The 19,081-nt window shown below is 40.8% G+C and overlaps 1 protein-coding gene and 1 long non-coding RNA gene across 48 annotated transcripts in view; one reads left to right on the forward strand and one right to left on the reverse strand.

Annotated features, from left to right (window-relative positions):
• Positions 1–19,081, forward strand: part of LOC310881741 — a 488,814-nt gene that overhangs the window by 225,814 nt on the left and 243,919 nt on the right. The gene's annotated exons all lie outside the window — the stretch shown is intronic.
• TENM2 (teneurin transmembrane protein 2) overlaps positions 1–19,081 on the reverse strand; it is a 1,465,234-nt gene that overhangs the window by 158,660 nt on the left and 1,287,493 nt on the right. For all 47 annotated transcript variants that reach the window (XM_083799339.1, XM_083799310.1, XM_083799353.1 and 44 more), the window contains one exon: positions 11,508–11,742. In XM_083799339.1, the coding sequence (XP_083655465.1) occupies positions 11,508–11,742 (235 nt within the window). The remainder of the gene's footprint in view (positions 1–11,507; positions 11,743–19,081) is intronic.

Here is a 19,081-nt window from a genome sequence, read left to right on the forward strand (position 1 = left end):
TCAGGGTCCCACAACAGGCAGTCCTTACAGTTCTTTCTTTTCCTGCCCCAAAGCAGGAAATCACAGAATCAAAGTGGAAATGGCGGTCCTTGGCACTGTCTTTATCTGAAATGTCAAGGTTTTTAACCCAGGAATTTTATGTGCTCTTCAGCCAAGAAGGCAGCTGCAGTACCAACAGAAATTTTAATATAAAGCATTGTTAAAGTAAACTCAGATATATAATGAAACTCTGCTCCCACCAAAAATGAATTAATGAATATCTAGATATGCTTTAATAGGACATGCCAATCATGTACTATTTCATGTGACAAGAAATAAAAAAGTAGAAGAAAATAGTTCCACCATGGTCCACTTTGAGATAAAGTATATAAAGAAAACCAAAATATTTATACATGCAAACATGACTTCTGTTATATTGTTAAAACTGCTCAGAACTTGATAGAAGCAAAAAAGGCTGAGAGAAATGGATCTGTGGAAATATTTCATTCCCAAAGCAAAAAACAATAAAAATAATTGAATAAACAGTTTTGTCACAGCTGCAACTTCTTATCCATGTATTTCAAAAGCTGAAAGTTTACTATGTCTGTATGAGGGTCTCTGACAAAGTGGCAAAGATTAGAAGATAGCCATGCATTACTAAAGTACAATAATTACATCTTCAGAAGATATTAAAAAAAGACAAATATTTTAAGATATGGTAAATACCACCCACCAAGCCATTTTGGAAAACTGGCACTGCGTTCAGAAGCTGGAGACCAGATTAGCAGAAACACCCAAAGTTACAGCAACGCACACCAGAATGACTGAGAACATAACGGACAAAGTACTTGCAACCCCCCGGAGTTTTAAGTCTAGATTCAGCTTCTAATGGAAATAAATTGACTTGTCTCAACTCTATCCCTAAAACCAATGATCTATAGCTATATTTTTATGTGGGATTTGACATGCTCTGGTACAACCAATTGTCTGTGGACCAAAGCTGCAAAGAGAGAACATGAGCATTTATCAACATTAATTATGGTCCCTCAGAGGTAAGGCCACGAGGTATTGTACAATGACTGCTTACGGAAAGATATTATCTTAGTTGCACCCATTCACTTAATTTCAAATAGATTCCATATTAGAATTAAATAAATAAACTCTACATTCTGTGTCTTAACTGTTCACCTATCAAGTACTGTAAGGAAAAACACATTTACCACCTCACTTAGCATTAATACTTTGATTTAAATGAGGGCTGAACTTAAATTTTGAAAGCATGGGAATAAATTTGCTAATCTTAGGACAGCCTAATGTCTTTGCATCATAAAGACATTCCTGCACTAGAAAACTGCAAAACACCATCATCAGCATGCAATGATTCAGTAACTTAAACATCCACAAAAGGTATGGATGGAGTTTGCATGCTGCTCACAGAAAATAAACTAATACCACAGCATGCTCAGAGCTCTCCCTAAGCACCCTGCAGCTCCCTGGGGGGCCTTGCACCAAGCTGTGTGCTGCCACTGCTCTGCTCTCATGCAGGGGCCTCGGCAGAGCAGGGAGCGCTTCCTTACATGCGGCACGGCGCCAGCAGAGAGGTGACATCTGTGAAAGCAGAGCTTGCAAGGGGACATTCGACCACAGTTCTGTGGACTACTGGTAAATGGAAAAAGCTATATTTTGCTTTCTTCATTAATTCAGAGCTCTCTATAGCATTTATTTTCCCACAGGTCAAAAGGACCTCTGGCGTTCAGGGAATAGTGGTCTGACAGAGACTGTATTAACTTCCATATTCTTTGAGAGAACAATCTTCCCCCCCCCATCTTTTCTGGCCAGATTGTCATGGCAGCACGCTGCAAGAATCAGTTGAGAAAAAAAAATATATCATTTTTTGTGATGAAAAACTGTAATAGAAAGGAAGAACAAGATACTTTAACAGAAATTGCTTCCTTCACTCCTCATACCATCCTAAGCTCATTCTTTATGAAAAAAAGAAATACGGAGAGCTGTAATGCTTAAATTGTCTTTTTCATTCTAGGGTTTCTAAAAGCAATTAATAAATAGAAAAGATACATACCACGAGAATAGTTAACAGCTCAATTTATTGGTTCAAGGACTTAGAAATGATCTTTAAGCTGTGATAAAAATCACATCCATCTATAATTTTGTGACAATTTTGTGACATTTTTTCATTGCAGAAAAAACATAATGAAATGTGGAGCATAACATGCTGGCTTTTACTGGGGAAAAAAAATCCAGTCTTCTAAGCCCTTCTCCAAAAGAGTAGCCACAGGACATTTTGTGTCAATGAAAGCCTCAAAGCATCTGCCAAATTCAGACAGCAAAGTTTAATGTCAGTTTTCTTACTTTCATACAAAAAGAAACCAAAGACCGAAGAAAACTATAAACTGTTCTAATGTCTTTTATGCTAACCAGGAACTCTGAGGGTTAGGGTGGTGCAAGACCTGGCTGCTTGGGTCTCTCAATCCTTCCCCAAATGAAATTTGAGTGATTTCTGAGTGGGAGGTGACTGTGGGAGGTGGGAGAGCAGCCCTGCAGAAAGGGGTCTGGGGGTTCTGGTTGTGGCAAGTTGAACATGACCCAGCAGTGGGCCCTGGCAGCCAGGAGAGCCAACTTTGTCCTGGGGTGCATCAGGCACAGCGCTGCCGGACAGTCAAGGGAAGGGATTGTCCTGCTCTACTCTGGTGCGGTCTCACCTCCAGTACTGTGTGTGGTTTTGGGCACCACAGTATCAGAAGGACATAAAACTATTAGGGAGTGTCCAAAGGAGGGCTGTGAAGATGGTGATGGGTTTGGAGGGCAAGACGTGTGAGGAGCAGCTGAGGTCCCGTGGTTTGTTCGGCCCAGAGCAGAGCAGGCCGAGGGGAGGCCTCATGGCGGCCTGCAGCTCCCTCACGAGGGGAGCGGAGGGGCAGGCGCTGAGCTCTGCTCTCTGGGGACAGCGACAGGACCCGAGGGAACGGCATGGAGCTGGGACAGGGGAGGGTCAGGCTGGGGATTAGGGAAAGGTGGTCAGGCACTGGGACAGGCTCCTCAAGGGCAGTGGTCATGGCCCTGAGCCTGTTGGAGGTCAAGAAGCGTTTTGACAATGCTCTCAGACACACAGTCTGTTTTTTTGTGTGGTGCCAGGAGTTGGACTCTATGATCCTTGGGGGTCCCTTCCAACTCAGGATATTCTATGATTATAGATATATTTTCAATGGAGAGCAATTTAAAATAGACACATATATCAATGAAGTGGACACTTCATAGAAGCGTGCCAATAATTCAATAATAAAACAATTCTGCAGTAATTCAGAACAGACACATCAACAGCAGGGTAACACTTCTTTCACTTCTAGCCACTGCCATGCAACTCTGAACATGGCAGCAGCTGCCCAGCCTCCAGCCAAACTCTACCACTGGCTTCCAGCCTTGGAAGGGGTTGTGATTCCTTGAAGGCTAGGTTCTTCACATCCTGAGACTACATCTTCTAAAAATGCAGAGTGTCATGTGTTGCCGTAAGTACCAGACCAGCTTGTCACCAGTGTTTCCGCACTCTCAACAAAGACGCAGTTGGACACACAAAAGCACAGTAATTGAAAGCTGCCTTGCAGGAAGGTGGCATGTTGTACAAGAAGGCAGGTGCCAGCCTTTAGGAACCCTGATCTGTCATGTTATTAAATCAAAACAAACAGGCAACGTTCACAAAGCTGCAATCCAAAATAGAGTAGGTAAAAAAGGCAAAACATTTGTATTGTATCCCAGCTACAGCATTAGCTTTGTACTGGATACCTTTTTACAAGACAACCTGCATTTGATCTTAAGGATGTTAATTAAGATATTGTTGGGTGAGCTTTTATAACCCACTCCAACTCATGACCCTGCTGGAGCTGCCCTTGACAATACCCTCCCCTGGGGCTCTTGCTGCTGGTCTCGGAAGCACAAAGCGCGATACAGCCCAGCAGCATCACCGGGGCCTGGGCTGCTCAGAAAGCCGACAAGATATGACAAAAAGCTGAGAGAGCCTGTAGAAAGAGAAGCTGTAAACTATGGAAAGAAGAAGCATTGTTGCGATGGGGATCATTAGGAGCTCAAGAATGTGAGAGGTAGAACACCAACATGGGAAGGCATAAAATATTAAGGGACAAGAACAGCAAGGCTAGTAAGAACAACTGGGTTGAAGTGTTGGTGTGGTGGAGCTGGTGGCACATAGAGCTCAGCAGAACCATGGAGCCGCAGGGGCTACCCTTCACCTTCCTGACTGGTTCCTGTCCAAAAACAACTCAGGGTGCCCTACAACAGCTGGTGGGCATGCCAGCACTTAGCCTGCCAGCTGAAATCCTAGTCACCTTTTGCCTGAGTTAGCCAATAAATAATTACTTCACCCTTTAAATTTATGTGTATCTTTCCTGCAGAGTCTCTTTAAGCCCAGTTGAAGACTGACAGACCGACCCAGAAACAAGGTGCTAATAGTTTTTCCTACTTACCTATCAGATGAATCTTTACTTAAGCCAAGCTGACACCTTCCTTGTTGCATAATGCAACTATTAAAATCTGCACTGTTTTTTATTCTCCCGTTATGCAAAAATGAAACTGCTAACTAACACCTGGGAAAAAATAAGAGAAATAGCTACAGATATAAACACAGAAAATCAGTCACTCCACATATGTACTTACATTAAAAGGGAGAGAGAGTAGGATCAATAATGCAGATTTGGAAATATTTCGGCAATGCTGATTCAGCTCAAACTATAGAACCTCTAAATTCTTAAGTGGAAAAAATTGTATCATTTCTGCCCTAAAGTTCTGAGAAATGTGCTGCAAAGTACAGTCAAAGTGATGAAATCCAATAATGCCTACATTTGTTATTCCACTAATGATAATAATGACAACAGCATTTTGCATTTCAATAGGTCTGTTAATTTTTAGCTTTCTGCATCAATTAATGAACTAATTTTCAAAGCACTTCTATTTTAAAAGGCACACATGTAAGCTCTTCACTATCTCTTAATTCAGCTACTCACTTAACTAGAAATAAAGAAAAAGCACTAGCAACAGAGCTAAATAAGCCATTTGAGTCAATAAATAATAAAATCTTATAATAAGAAACTCAAGTCTCTAAAATAATTTTGTTATCAGTCTACATGTAAATGTAGAAAATAGAATCCTAAATCACATCATTTGGGATTAAAAAGCCACCAAAAACAGTAACAAAAAGCAACATCCTAAATATACCTGTTTCTTCCTGTGCAGCCATTCATGCTGCCTGTTCATTCTACACAACTCAAAACTTAAAATGCAAACCAACAAGATCATGACAACATGCAATTAGCTGCAATCTGTAAAAACTTTCAGTTTATGTGTATGTGAGTAGGAGTACGTTACACAGATTTTCAGAACCATCAGTAAATATCTTGCTTTTGCAGTGTTTCTCTCCACCCTTTTTTCATCTCTTATCAGAGTTTACAGTTGTTATGAAAACAGCACTAGATCAGCCTGCTAAAAATGACCTTTCAACAATGTTTATGGAATTCCTCCAAGTACATGGCCCAAATGTACATAAAGTCTCTGTGGATGCTTTTGACTGTGCTTTACTGCCTCTTCAAAATGCTTTTGATTTTCAGATAAGTCCAGAATCTCTCTATGCAGATCCCATTTATGTGGAAAGTCTACGCAACTTTCCTGCAACCTTCTGAAGCAGGAACAAGCAAACAAAAGTTTCAGTTCTTGCCCCAGCCCTCAAACTCAGGAGGACCGAGGTGCTGTAGCATACGTGCCTGTAGTCTTACAGTTTAAGTAGCTGGTAAGAGAAGGCCACCTAAGACAAAGCAAAATCAGAGGGAGGAGATATTTCACTGTTTCAAGCAGTTGTTTGCTGTACCTGATACGTACTAGAAATTTGCATTAACAAAAGGAAAAGAGATTTTTCACTGTTTTGTTCCAGAACATTTTACATCATGTGTAAAGATATCAAAATATTGAGACATTATTCAAAATAGGCAATTGTCAAGAGCAGCTGCAACTTGGAGTTTGTACACAGTCAGAAACTTCAAGTTTACATATTCTGTTCAGAAGTTCTGTGGCTGATCTTGACACCATCTTCATACAGCATCTGACTTCAGTATTAACAACATTTCACATATTTAATTTTTCTAAAATAAATTTCTCAGCACTAAATCCTGCTCTTCCCCTACTCTGTCCTTGGCTTTTTAGCAATGCCTGTTCTAGCCTGTGCATAGCCACCACATACTATGTTTTCTTCTTCACTGCCGCAAAGGTTGCAGCTACAAAAACACTGGGCAGAGATGTTTCACTGCTGTGATGCTCTGTGATTGTGGGTTCACGCACTTCATTGGTGCAAACTGGGATACAGCTATTGTTGCTACTCCATCCATTTTTCTCCCATTTCTGTCTTTACTCTCCCCCTTCAGGCTCACCCCACACGGAGACTATGTTGGAACCAGACTTGCAAAGAAAGATAGCTTGAACCCCAGGAACAGACAAATATTTGAAACAGCAACATGACTTTTTTAGGGCTAATTTTTACAGATTGTTCAATCTTTAAATTGAACTTTGCTTAAATGACGCCAAATTTAGACCACTGCTTTTGTTCAATGGCCCACAAGATCTTCTAAGGAAACAGGGATTTCATAATCACCGGAAGAGTGGCCGTTATTGTTTCTCCTGTATTTCAGGAGAAATGTTGGTATGTTATATTCTTCACTGAAGCCTAGTAAAAAATAGTTATGAGCTAGCTCAAAGAAACTAGAAGCATACATACGAAATTATCTTTACAGCTAAAAGATTTTGATTGAAAATATTTTAAGTATGAGACTAATTATGAGATTAAATAATAAGACTAATTTCTATTTAATTTCATCTTTTTTCCTTTTGGATTAAGTATTATTAATTATAATGGTACCAACTAAATTAATTAACATCAATATGAGGCACAGGAACAGACATTAGTACATTAGGCAATCTTAGACAAATATCCATCCGTGAAAGCTCTTCTGTTATCCTCATTTATGAGTCATTTCATTTTGACTGGCATCTGCAGATGGCCCTGTGCGAGGTTCCCATCCCAGAGATGAACCTTACAGTGCAAAGAGTGATGCAAACCTTTCCTGCAAAGCCATACTTTTCTCCCCGTGCTCTGTGATAAAGAAGCCCTCAAAGCATTTCAACCTGTAAAGCAGAGTGCTGCCTCTCTAGCTGTCTGGAGGTAATGAGACCCACACCGGGATGTTCAAAGGTAGTACTTTCATCATTCATCCTCATTGAAAGCAATGATTAAAGAAGCAATAAAGGAACACCTCTTAACTGCAAAATGTAGAAACCAGCACTTTGGAAAGGAGGAGGAGGAGATGGTTTGAAACAGACTGCAAGAGAACAATAAAAGTTAAAGAGCATTAAACAGCAGCTTTGAGCCTAAAGGTAAAGCAGTTAAGTACTGCAGAAATGAACCATAAAAATAGCATCATGATATGCTACAGTGATACATTCCTGCATCCTTAGTCAAAGATATTTCAACCCTTCCATTATGGACCCTAATTTCAAAGAGAACGGAACAATTATGCAGCCGAAGCAAGGCCCTGTTGCAGCCATAAAGCAGCAGCAGACCAGGTAAGATACAATCCACATTTGCTTGCCTTGAACCAGACCTAAACACACCAAAACAGCACAACTAAGAACTCTGTATAAGCATTTTACAATATTTTAACTCCACCAAAAGCAACCACCTACTGCAAGACAGGTAAGCATAATTATGTTAAAAATAAAGAGACACAAAGGGTAAATGGAGACTTTTACCTCCAACTCCACAGCCATTAAGGTCTGCAGCCATCAGCCCACCAGCTCCTGGGTCTGTGCCCTCACAGCTAGTTCAGGATAATCTTCCCAAGAACCAACCATTTGTAGATGTAGGGATAATTACGGACAGTGATAGGAACTAATTGCTGATGACATGTACCACCGGTGAAGATCAATCTTCTGAAGTGGTGTTTTCAAGTTGGAAGCTGGCCTGATTTATCAGCCTTTGGGGGCTGATCCTCCTCCCTGGCCCCAGACAGCCTCACCTGGGATGCCCCAGCCCCTCACAGACCCACGAGCTCCTGATGGGTTCCAGCTTGGCTCTGTGGGTCACTTGGCTCCTGCATGGACCCTTTGGCCCCATACTGCAGCCTCGACTCCAGCCCTGTCTCTGGCCCCAGCTCCTTCTGCTCCTGCTTGGGATCCCTGGGTGGATCCTGGCCCCAGGCCACCTCTTGCACTGTCCCTGGACCCTTTAACCTGTCTCGGCTTTGCCTGTTCCCGGTGCAGTCTTTCAAACACTATTAGCACCATGGTTTCTAATTTCCTAATTTATTTATTTATACCTATATTTATACGTGGTCTCAGTATCACATGCATGCTGTAGTATGCAAGAATAGAGACATGGGAGCTTCATATTTACCTTAAATTTACTTACTTTATCATCTGAAAAGTAATTAAAAATTGAGTATTTCATGAACACGTTTCATGTTTATGTTTGTATCGAATCAAGAGCCTCATTTAAAAACAAACAAACACCACACCAATTTTAATTTACATCATAGAAAATAAAACAAATGTGATTAACTCCTCCAGAATCAATATTGAAACAAGAGATGGAGAAAGGATGCATTTGGAAAATGTGCTGTCTCCAAGCAGTCTGTGTATTTAGCCCAGACTGCCTAAGATGGCAAAGGAAAGAATGGAAAAACATTCTTAGCAGAAAAAAATAACAATATGCAGACACACATTGCCATGCTCGATGATTTCAGTGCTTGGCACTGTTAGATAAAGAGACATCTGGAATCTAAATTGTGATCTGATTTTTGTAGTGCTGACATAAAGTATTCCCTTCAGACAGCTCAGGTACCACTTTCCGTTTCATAGTAATGTGACCATTCGCATATTGTTTTCAGCCAAGAGCAGAATCTGCTGAAGGTTACCAAAAGGTGAAAACAAAGTTGAGAAAGTCTGTCCTGATAAAGCAGCCGCTGTCAGCTGTGGCTTTGTCTCCAAAGCACTCTGCTGCTGAGATTAACAAACTGCCAACAGGGAAAAACATTCAGGTGCAGTGCTCTGGGAAGAGGCACTCTTATGTGGGATCAGTGCTCACATCAAAGCAGAACGGAAAAATAAAGGCTGAACTAACAACTTAGCAAAAAGGCGTCATTGGTTTTTGTGGCTACTGATATGAATTTAGAGTAAAGAGAAAGAGTTACAGGCTAATTTGGAAAGTCTCCAGTGATTCTGCAGGCATCAATTTCAGCAAAACACACTGCAAAACAGAAAAAAGTCATCATCTTTTGAGTTAATATGCTTGTTATGAAACTTGTCATCAAGTCCTGTCAGGTGTGGAATTTCAGAAAAGAAGAAAATCGATCCTGAAGCACCTCTGGAAGAGTCTTAGAAGGCGGCGGTCCTGTCAGGAGGCTCTCTGACATCTCAATGTTTGCTTCTGACAAACGCAACTACGGAAAACTCCAATTAGCTGCCGGGTATCTTGCAGCCTCCAAAACTAACAGCATTGCTTTGGTCAGCACCATGAATACCCATGTATTCTCTGAGAGTTTGTGATATAAAACAGAAAAGGAGAAGGTCCAAAGTTATTACTGGAACTGATAAAACTCCACTGACAGGGAACAGGCACAAAATCAGAATATGGAAGAAGGAAACTCAGACGGCCCAGGTCTGGTTCTTGGGGATGCCAGTATTATGACAGAGAATCATCTTGCAAATAACCTGAGGAATTCCCTTCCTATAAATGTAAATTGGGACAATGTTAAGACATCAGAAATTATATTACAGCTACTGTTGTACCTGAGAATGACTTCATATGAAACCAGAATTAAAAGCATTGTTCTAATATTGGGCAATGAACACAGCACCAACTCGCCCAGGCCAAATAGCTTCAACAACTTCATCCTGTGGTTCTTAGTGATAAATAACAAATTCAGAACACCAAACCTTTCGGCCAGAGTTAGCTCCAAAACCTTCAGTAAGAAGGAATCCCCTTCCTTTTTGTTTCTGGACATCTCACGCTTCAACTAACTTGTATTTACTTTTCATACCCACCTCTTCTTCATAGCATTTGTTTTGCTATTTTAGCCAAGTGAATAAATGTGAATGAATGATGTGAATAAAGCCCCTTGTGGGCAGCCCAGGGCTGGGTGTAGCAGCACAAACTCCCTGCGTGTTTCAGCCTCATTTTCTCCCCATGGCACTGCACCCACTGGTGCACAGTTTCAGTACAGCTGCACCAGCTTCTCCCCAGCTCCAAACCAAAAGTCAGTCTGTAATCAGACTCAAAGGACTGGGCTGAGATTGCTCAGAGAGGTAACCACACCATGCCCGGCTACTGTTTGTGTAATCTGGTAGAGCAGCCTTGAATTCCCAGAAGGCTGCAACTGAAACATAACAACCAAGAAACTGTGACAACAAAACTGCTACAACCATTGCAGGAGCCACTGTTACACACAGTCCAGCTGCTCTACCTGTGTTCCCTGTTTTTATATCCATCTATCTCCCCAGGCAAGCAAGAACAGACTCCTACTGCAACCTTATTTTTCACTTTTTTTTTTTTTTTTTTAAACTGCATTTGCTAGAATTCAGTAACTTTCTAGCATATTAGCAAGAGGGCAGCCTCAGACATACAAATTTCAGTGGCGGCATGTGTCATGTGAATGCCCAGCCTGCTCTGACAATCACAGAAGGACTCTGCTTCGTGTCTGTGAACAAGGACACAAACACATGTTCCTGCAAACAGCCCCACAACGGCTGATTTTAAATTCTGGGAGATCAGCTCTCCTATTCAAAGCACAAGTTAAATACATTTGACATGACCCACCCCAGATGACCACAAACGAGAATACAGAGAACCACAGCCTGCCAGGCACGCACTTATTCATTTGACTGACTGAAGTGCTGCACCTTTTAATTTATATGCAACTGTTTGCCCCATGGGCATCAAGCTGTTAACACGTACAGAAGAGATTAAAATGAGCTTGCATACTGGATGAAATATAAATGAAAATTACAGTACTGTCGGTCTTGAATCTGGGATTGTTTCTCAAGTCTCCCAAAATGCATAATTGCAAATGGGACTCTGTTTGTGACCTCAGGAATGGCAAAATGCATAATTTTCCAGCAACACAGTCCATATGACTTATAAGCAAGTTCCCCCTTGAGCCTGTGAGCAAGAGGCAACTCTAGCACCATTAGCTGAGTAGACAAGAACTGTCCAAATGAATAATAAATGCTTTAAAATAGGACAGAGAAATGACAGAAAGATGTCCACCTCTCTGTCTTTCAATACAAAGCAAATCAGAGTATGTGTATTGTACATATTCTGATGTGAGGAACTCTCCCTGTTGTATCAGCCAAACACATCGCTGACCCAAGGCGGATTAAAACCCCTCTCCTCAGTAGTCAAGTGGTTTTCTCTGTGTGCTGCAGGATGTCGGCACCCCAGGACTCCCAGCCCCACGACCCACCTGGTCTCGAGTGGCACGTTGCTGTTGAGCACCCAGCTGTCCTGGAGCTGCACGGACTCGGGAGTGGTGGCCAGGTCGTTGGGTGCGGGAGCAGGCGCGTGGATCTGGTTGCGGCGGTTTGTGAGAGAGTTCCTGTTGAGGGAGTTGGCGGAAGAGTGATGGTGGGACAGCGAGTGGTTGTGAGGAGGAGGAAGAGGTGGCCTCAGTGTTGACTGGCTGTGATGGTTTGAGGGGCCTGAAATGGAGAAAGAAAAATAAATCACAGCTGTGTTGAAGGTATTATTCTCTTCAGCACTTCCAAGAGACGATTGACTAGAAAAAAAACACCACATAACAACAACAAGAAGAAACCACCTGCAACCACGAAACTATGCCTGTGTGCCTTTTGGATGTGTAGCTACTAAAACAAAGTTAAATCAGATCACAGATTATTAGCAAGTAGAGATACAAACAGCATTTAGAGGCTGTATAGTTGCAATATTCTCAAAGACTGGTCTTTCTGCGGAAAAAGGCTTCTTGGTGGAGGAAACAGGACAGCGGTCAAGCTCAACCGTTCTGTGCATCAACCTGGAGGAATGTTTTCCTCCCTGTTTTTATCATGGAGTTGAAGAAGGTGAACCTTAATGCATTAAAAATAGCTTTTGAGAATATGGTCTTTATGCTTCTATAAAGCTTAATCAGAGATCTCAATCTGCTTTCACTCACTGTTAGTTTACCCATCAGCTTCAAAGGAACAGTATTCGGGCCAGTGAAAGATTAAGCTCAAAATTTGAAAAGACAGCACAATGCAATGATGGTATCTTTCATGTTCTTACATGTGACCAGGATTTGGCCTGTTCTTTTGTATTTAGCACTGCCACAAACACACATCAAGACCTGAAAATTATGCTAGTCCTTCAACCACTTTCATCGAAAAATGACAGGAGATGTTTTGGGGAGATAAGGAAGGCTATACACTTTTCTCATTCTTTGAGTTTGCATGGATAATGAAAATAAATTCTGCTAATCAATAAAGACAAGTGGATTAAATTAAAAAGAACATGCGTAGAAAATAGAATAAGGAGGTATCTTTCTAGCATAGTCACTTTTCTAAATAAATGCAGAATGGTAAATACATTTAAATGTAATTCCATATGTTGCAATAACTTAGTTTTAATAAAAAAACACAAAAGATGATTAAAAAAATACTAAGTGGATTACAAACCGCACGCTTTAGTCATTATATCAAGTTGTAGTTTTCTAGTGAACTATAATCAGAAAAAGTAATATCAGCAAAATTATAATGATGTATGTTTGTTTTTAGAAACTGAAGCACATTCTGTACTTAATGAATCAAACAATAAAAGAAAGCATCATGAGGAGAAAACACTTGCAGCTAGACTGATCTATCTTCATTTGAAACAATGAAGTATAGAAAAACTGTTCAAATGTTCAATTAACTGTACATTAATTAAAGCCAATATTTAAAAAATAAAATGTGGAAAATTATTGTTCAAGGGTGGGACTAACCCCATGCGATAATCAGGCCACACAGCCAGGAACTGAAATAGGTGCCAAATTTCAGGCTCTGATTCCTGAAGTTAGGACCCAAACCCCTCCCAGGATCAGGAGAGGTGTCCAAGAGGAGAAGGCCCCGGCAAGGCCCCGGCTGCCTCCCTGCAGCCCAGCACAGCCACGCACCCGCCGCCTGCCCCACAGCAGCGGGGCCCCTGGCCTGCGCCCGCTGGGCTCCCCTGCATGAGGCTATGCCGAGAGAGATCTTCCATCTTCTCAAATGCCTCTGTGGGCCTGGAAAGGCACATGCCGGAGAAGAAGAAGAAAACACAGGTTTCACCAGGACTTGCGCAAGGCAAGAAGTCGGCCTGTGACAAGACACTTTAAGAAGGGAATGACAATAAATTCTGGATACTTCATATACTGCTTGCGATCTGCACAGAAGTTTCTTTACCTTTCTTGAAAGTCTTTTTGCCTGAATGCTCATCCTGTGGTATTCACCTGTTTTAAACATACAGAAGCCTTTCATGGACACAGCCTGAATTTTTGGGCCATCACATGGCCTGGCCATCCTACTGTCCTTGCTTTGGCTATTTCTTCCACAAGCTTGGAAGAGACTGTTTGGCCCAGCAAAGTTAACATTTAAAAGCCCCGTTTGGACCTCCTAAAACATCAAATGTCTAATCTACGCTAGGTCCTGTGCCATTTCTAAACAGCATGTGGAGTAAGACACAGCAGGAAGAAAATGTGTTTGGACAATATCCACACGCATAGAAGCTTAAGTGGAATTACGCTCCTAAAGTCTGTGTTCTGGCTTTAAACAAAGCATGTCGATTTGGATTTCAATAAATTGATCTTTATGAGTGATAAAATACAGACGTGTGCCCTTGTGTGAAAAACTACTTTAAAAGACGTGTGCTCCGTATCTTCTCAGCTCATTTTTGATTCAGCCTCTCCTTTTGGAGGATAAATAGGGAAACATTGAACAAAAAAGTTTTGTTCTGAGAGGCACGGCTATGCCAGCTATACAAAGACTCTGAATCTTGCAACTACAAAATCATAGAGGCTCTTCTTAGAAGTGAGACAACTCTGTGCACTCTTATTACCATACAATTTCTGTAAAACTAAAGAAGAAAGAACGAAATTCAAGCTACCATATATACGCTACCATATATATAGCTACCATATATAATTCAAGCTACAGTATATAAAATGTACCACACAAAATAAACTTTGTAGAAGTAACTGAACATATACCACAGCTGCAAAACCTCAGAACATCTGGCACAAGATGAATGTAGCAATTAACAGAGAATAAAAATCAAATACCAATATCAAAGTTATATAGATATTGCATAGCTTATATACATATTAAAACAGATAAAATCTAATATCTATATAAATACTAACAAGGAAACATGTAGACACACTCCTATGTATATACGAGAGTTAAAATCTTAATATGCTGCTTCTTCGTAAATTTGTTTAAATAAATAAAAAGCAGAAAATGAACACCACTGAACTTGCCATGGATATAAAACTGGATTCACATCTGAACATCTAAGCGCTTCTTCGTGAGCATCTTTGCCTAGAATAAAACTTCAGTAGCAGTACCTGGAAATCTGTTAAGCTCAGAAGTTCAGAGGAGTAAATCACTTGTCCTGTAATAAAAGCTCAGCAGCATGAAGGGCTGGCACAACGTGTCTTGCCATATGACATGCTCTGCGGCCTCTTGCTGATTGCTTTGGTATTTGGGAGCTTAAAGACAGTAAGTGACCTGATGGAGCACATCTAGCTTTTCACATCACGAAAGAGATTTTATTTTTTAATATAGCAGCTGCCAATATTTGCCTGGGGAAAAATGCTGAGGAAATTATGCTGTTTCTGAATTATTACATTAATTAGAGGTTTCACCAGAATACACTATCCATTCTCCAACATTTAGGGCTTAAGAAGTCTCTTAAAAACACAATGAAAATCACAGAACTGGAAATCTAAAACATCAGTACCCTCCATGTTTTGGTTTCTGCCCTTTTTTTTTTTTTTTTTCCAATTGTGATTTAAACCCACAAATAGACAAACATACCTAATTCTAATGAATTTTAGTACATATTAAATGACTGCTTCTGAAAAATCAGGGGCTGATGACCATACAATCAACATACAATTCTGCAGAGATCTTGCTGTAGTCAAGAATACCAGCTTTTCATTTAACATGTGCAAGTTGGAAGCTAACTGAAGATAAATTATTTTCTAATTAAGTAATCTGAGAATACAAAGTCTGATCTAAATGACTTTGAAGTAAGCACAAGCTATTTGGGTTTAATCAGAACCAAAATGCTAAAAGTGTAGGAAAAAAAATGCTCTGCTCTGTTCTTTTATTCAAGAAAACAATTAAACAAATCAAGCTAGCTAGCACAGAGGTAACATTCAGCTAAGAAAGAGGCAGAACGGCACTTTTATCCTTAACATAAAAACAATAAAACAGTACTGGGAAGGCAGAGGGGCCTCGAGTGCTGTGTGGGGCAGAGCCACTGCATCGCCACAACACTGGCCTGTTCTGACACGGGCCGGGGAACACCACCCAGCAGGAAAAGCCCCCAGATGTGAGCAGGAAAAGCACTTGGCTGTCACAGGGTTACAGGTACAACAGCGATGGCTGTGTGCTCCTGAGTACGCACCTCTAAATGCTACTTCTTGGCCTTTGTTGCAGATTGGATGTTGCCTAGCACACTAAGTGACACTTCGGGCCTGCTTCAACGTGGTCACATCAATTTCCAAGTTCTTCCAACTCTTTGGTGCACTCACGTAACACACTCACTAAACGCACACAACACAAGGAACTGAGCAAAACAAGCAAGTCTCCCACTGCAGAGATCCAACTCCTAGCAGGATGAGCAGCATCCCTAATCGGAGCTGAGCAAGCTCTTTCCTCCATCCATGTTCTTTGTCAATACTACCTCAAAAAAGTAATGGAGATTCTGTCTTAGCTGTGCTGCATTATCCTCCATGCAATCATTAAATGCTAAAGAGACACACACAAACATATCCTCAATCCTTTCCACAAAAGAACTAAATATATATATATACACATTATTTTTCTGAAATGAACAATGATGCAGCTTATACCTAACCAATACAAACATTGAACATAAAAAGAGAATGAAGTCGATGCACTGAAAGATAAAATGAATAAACTAGAACCACAAAAATCCTTGTTAGTCAGCATTAGAAACCTAGTCTTTAGCACTCCTAATTCTTTATTCAAATAACTCTACCACACTGTTTTCTCAAGAAAACCACATCATCTGCTATCACAATGAGTAACAGGTTTTTCACAGAACCACAGGGCTACCTTCCAAGCTAAAATCATCTTCAAAGGCAGATCACGTTACTCAGCCAGGGAGAAAGAGAAGCACTGAAGTGCCCAGGAGCAGAACGCAGCATTGTAGGGAGCAGCCTCTCCTCGGCCAGCTCACACCCAGGACATCAGCCTTGCAGCCTAGGACGAGGGCTCCTTACAGCAATGTGGAATCTGGTATAAGCTGTGTATGACTCAATTCAGAGAATTCAAGCAAACAGAAGAACTATTTCATGCAAGGCCAAAGTTTAAATGGAATCTCAATATTCTCAAAATGTTTTCAACATATGCTGGAAAGAAGCAAGCTATCTTGCTTATAACCATAGATGTCATTAACTCTCTTGCTTGCTGTAAAACCAAACCGTTTGCCAGGCGTTCCTTCTTTTGTCCACATGTTTTTACAGTGTTTGAGGCAAGAATAGCTTGAATGACTGGCTGTCATCCCAGACTGTACATTTCAAACTGAAAATTCAGTAAATGCGTGCTAGAAATTGTGAGTCACTTATCAGTGTCTGCCAGTGCGCTGGAGCCATCTCCTCAGCACAATATTAGAATCAAAAATTAAATGTTCCTGTAGCAAAAAAAAAAAAAAAAAACACAAAACAAACAACAAACCCCCCCAAACCCCCTTGGTTGCCCACAACAGCCAGATAACCACAGAAAAGAGGAGAGGTGGTTTAATGGATGAAGTATTAGTCTGGGACTTTGTCATGGTTTCTATATCCTATGCTGACTGAGGCATCCCTTGAGCAATTGCAGATGAATCACTTGTTATCTATCTGCTTCTTTATCCATATTCTGCGCAGGAGTGTTGAAGGTAAATTACCTTACCACTTACAAGGCGATCAGATACTACTGCAGCATGAGCCGGTAAAATGCTTTGTAGCTGCAGCTCCCAGCCTGCGGGGCACAAGTTCATCACACAGGAGGCAGAAGCAGCAGCAACCAAATTAACTTGGCCAGACCGGAGTCCTTGCTGTGTACACAGAGCGCGGCTGCTACTCCATCGCACTCCTGCCATCGGAGGTGATGTGAAGCTCAGAGCAGTTGTCCAAGGGCCCGCAGCCACGGCCAGCCAGCAGAAGCAAGAACACCAGCTTGCGCTCAGCGCTGCAGGAGCCAAAGGGATGGCAGACTTGGTCTTTGCACCAGATGGGTGGGATAGCTGTGAAAAAGCGGCGTGCATGCTCATGCGGGAGAAGGCAACGATGAGGGACCCTTCACCAGACTCTAACCTGATGGACTACAAATAGCCAGTTTTCTCAAGTAAGTGTCACCTACAGAAAGGTTTAAAAACACTGCCCTACAAAATAGTACTCCAATACGATGTACTAATTATATTTGCTTAAATACATCACTTAAATATGCATTACCTCACTGCATGAGGTGAGCTGGCTGCATAAAACAATGGCTAGTCAATGGCAAAACACATTGCTTTAATAATAATGCTTTACGTAGACTCGGTATCCCATGATAGCTTTATGTATTTACATATATATACATATATAAGTAGGCATGCTATTTCCCGCTTTACGTATCAGAAAAATGAGTCACAGAGAAGTTAGTCATCTTTCCAATTAAAAAAAAATAAATAAAATCCATGCATTTCCCCATCAAGCTTCTCGTTTAATTTTCCAGTAATGAAACAGATATAAAACATATTTCAGAGAGACCAAGGGTGCATTTATCTTCTTTAGCCTAGATGCCTGACTGCTGCCTGAAGAGGGCACTGATGTAAGAAGAACTAAAAAGAAAAGCATATATATATATATATATATTTCTAACTGATAAAAAGTTAACCATTGCCATAGAACACGAAATCCAGAATGCTAAAGTTTGTTTTGTATGCTTGGTTCTTCAGAATGGAAGGACTTGAACCCTATCTAGTCTTACAGAAACACCCTCCAAAGCAAACTCAATTTGACATACCGAAAATCACACCAAATTGAAACTGGAAACAGACATTTTTCTGAACAACATACAGAAACTTCTGAGCAGAAGTTTTTGGCCAGCAGTGTAAGCTTGGTGACATCTTCCTGACAGGAGTATAGCTTGAAAATGGCTGTTTCCCTGGATGGTCCAAGGGGGAGCCTGAACATTTTCCTAGTGACATAACAGTAATTGTACCGTAATTACCAATTCATTGCGAATCTGGAGTCAGGTGCAATAATGTCATCCCCAAAGCTATTACAGCAGTACTTTGGATTTTATATAACCCAGTTAGCTAGCACACAAAGCTGTTTTCCAAGGGTGTAAAAGAAATGCTAGTCACAGATGTTTTAATGCAATACATTATTTTGACCATTTCAGAAACTTCACAGAACATATTATGCAGTAATAATATAGTATTTCCAAAATAATCTGAAAATTATTTATTACATGTGAAATATTAATTAAAAAAAAAGTCTCTGAAAATAAGTTACTAAAAGTAACTATGTAAGACAAGATCTGATATGAGAAATTTGTACAATGCTCTTGTACTGTTTTTTCTGGGTTAAAGAATTTTTTTCAGAAATATTTACAGTATTACTTTGTCAGCCCCAAAAAAGCACCAAAATAATAATTGAATACCTTTTTTCTTTTAGACTGAACTATCTGGTAATCAAATGGTGGAAGTAAACACTGATCTATGTGGATCATTAAAACATGAAGACACACTGACACCAGTACGTGCAAGGTTCCTGGGGAAGTCCCCCAGGACAGTTCAATTTCACAGCTC

The sequence above is a fragment of the Anser anser genome (genome assembly GCF_964211835.1).
Source record: "Anser anser genome assembly, chromosome: 14".
NCBI classification, from domain to species: Eukaryota; Metazoa; Chordata; class Aves; order Anseriformes; family Anatidae; genus Anser; species Anser anser.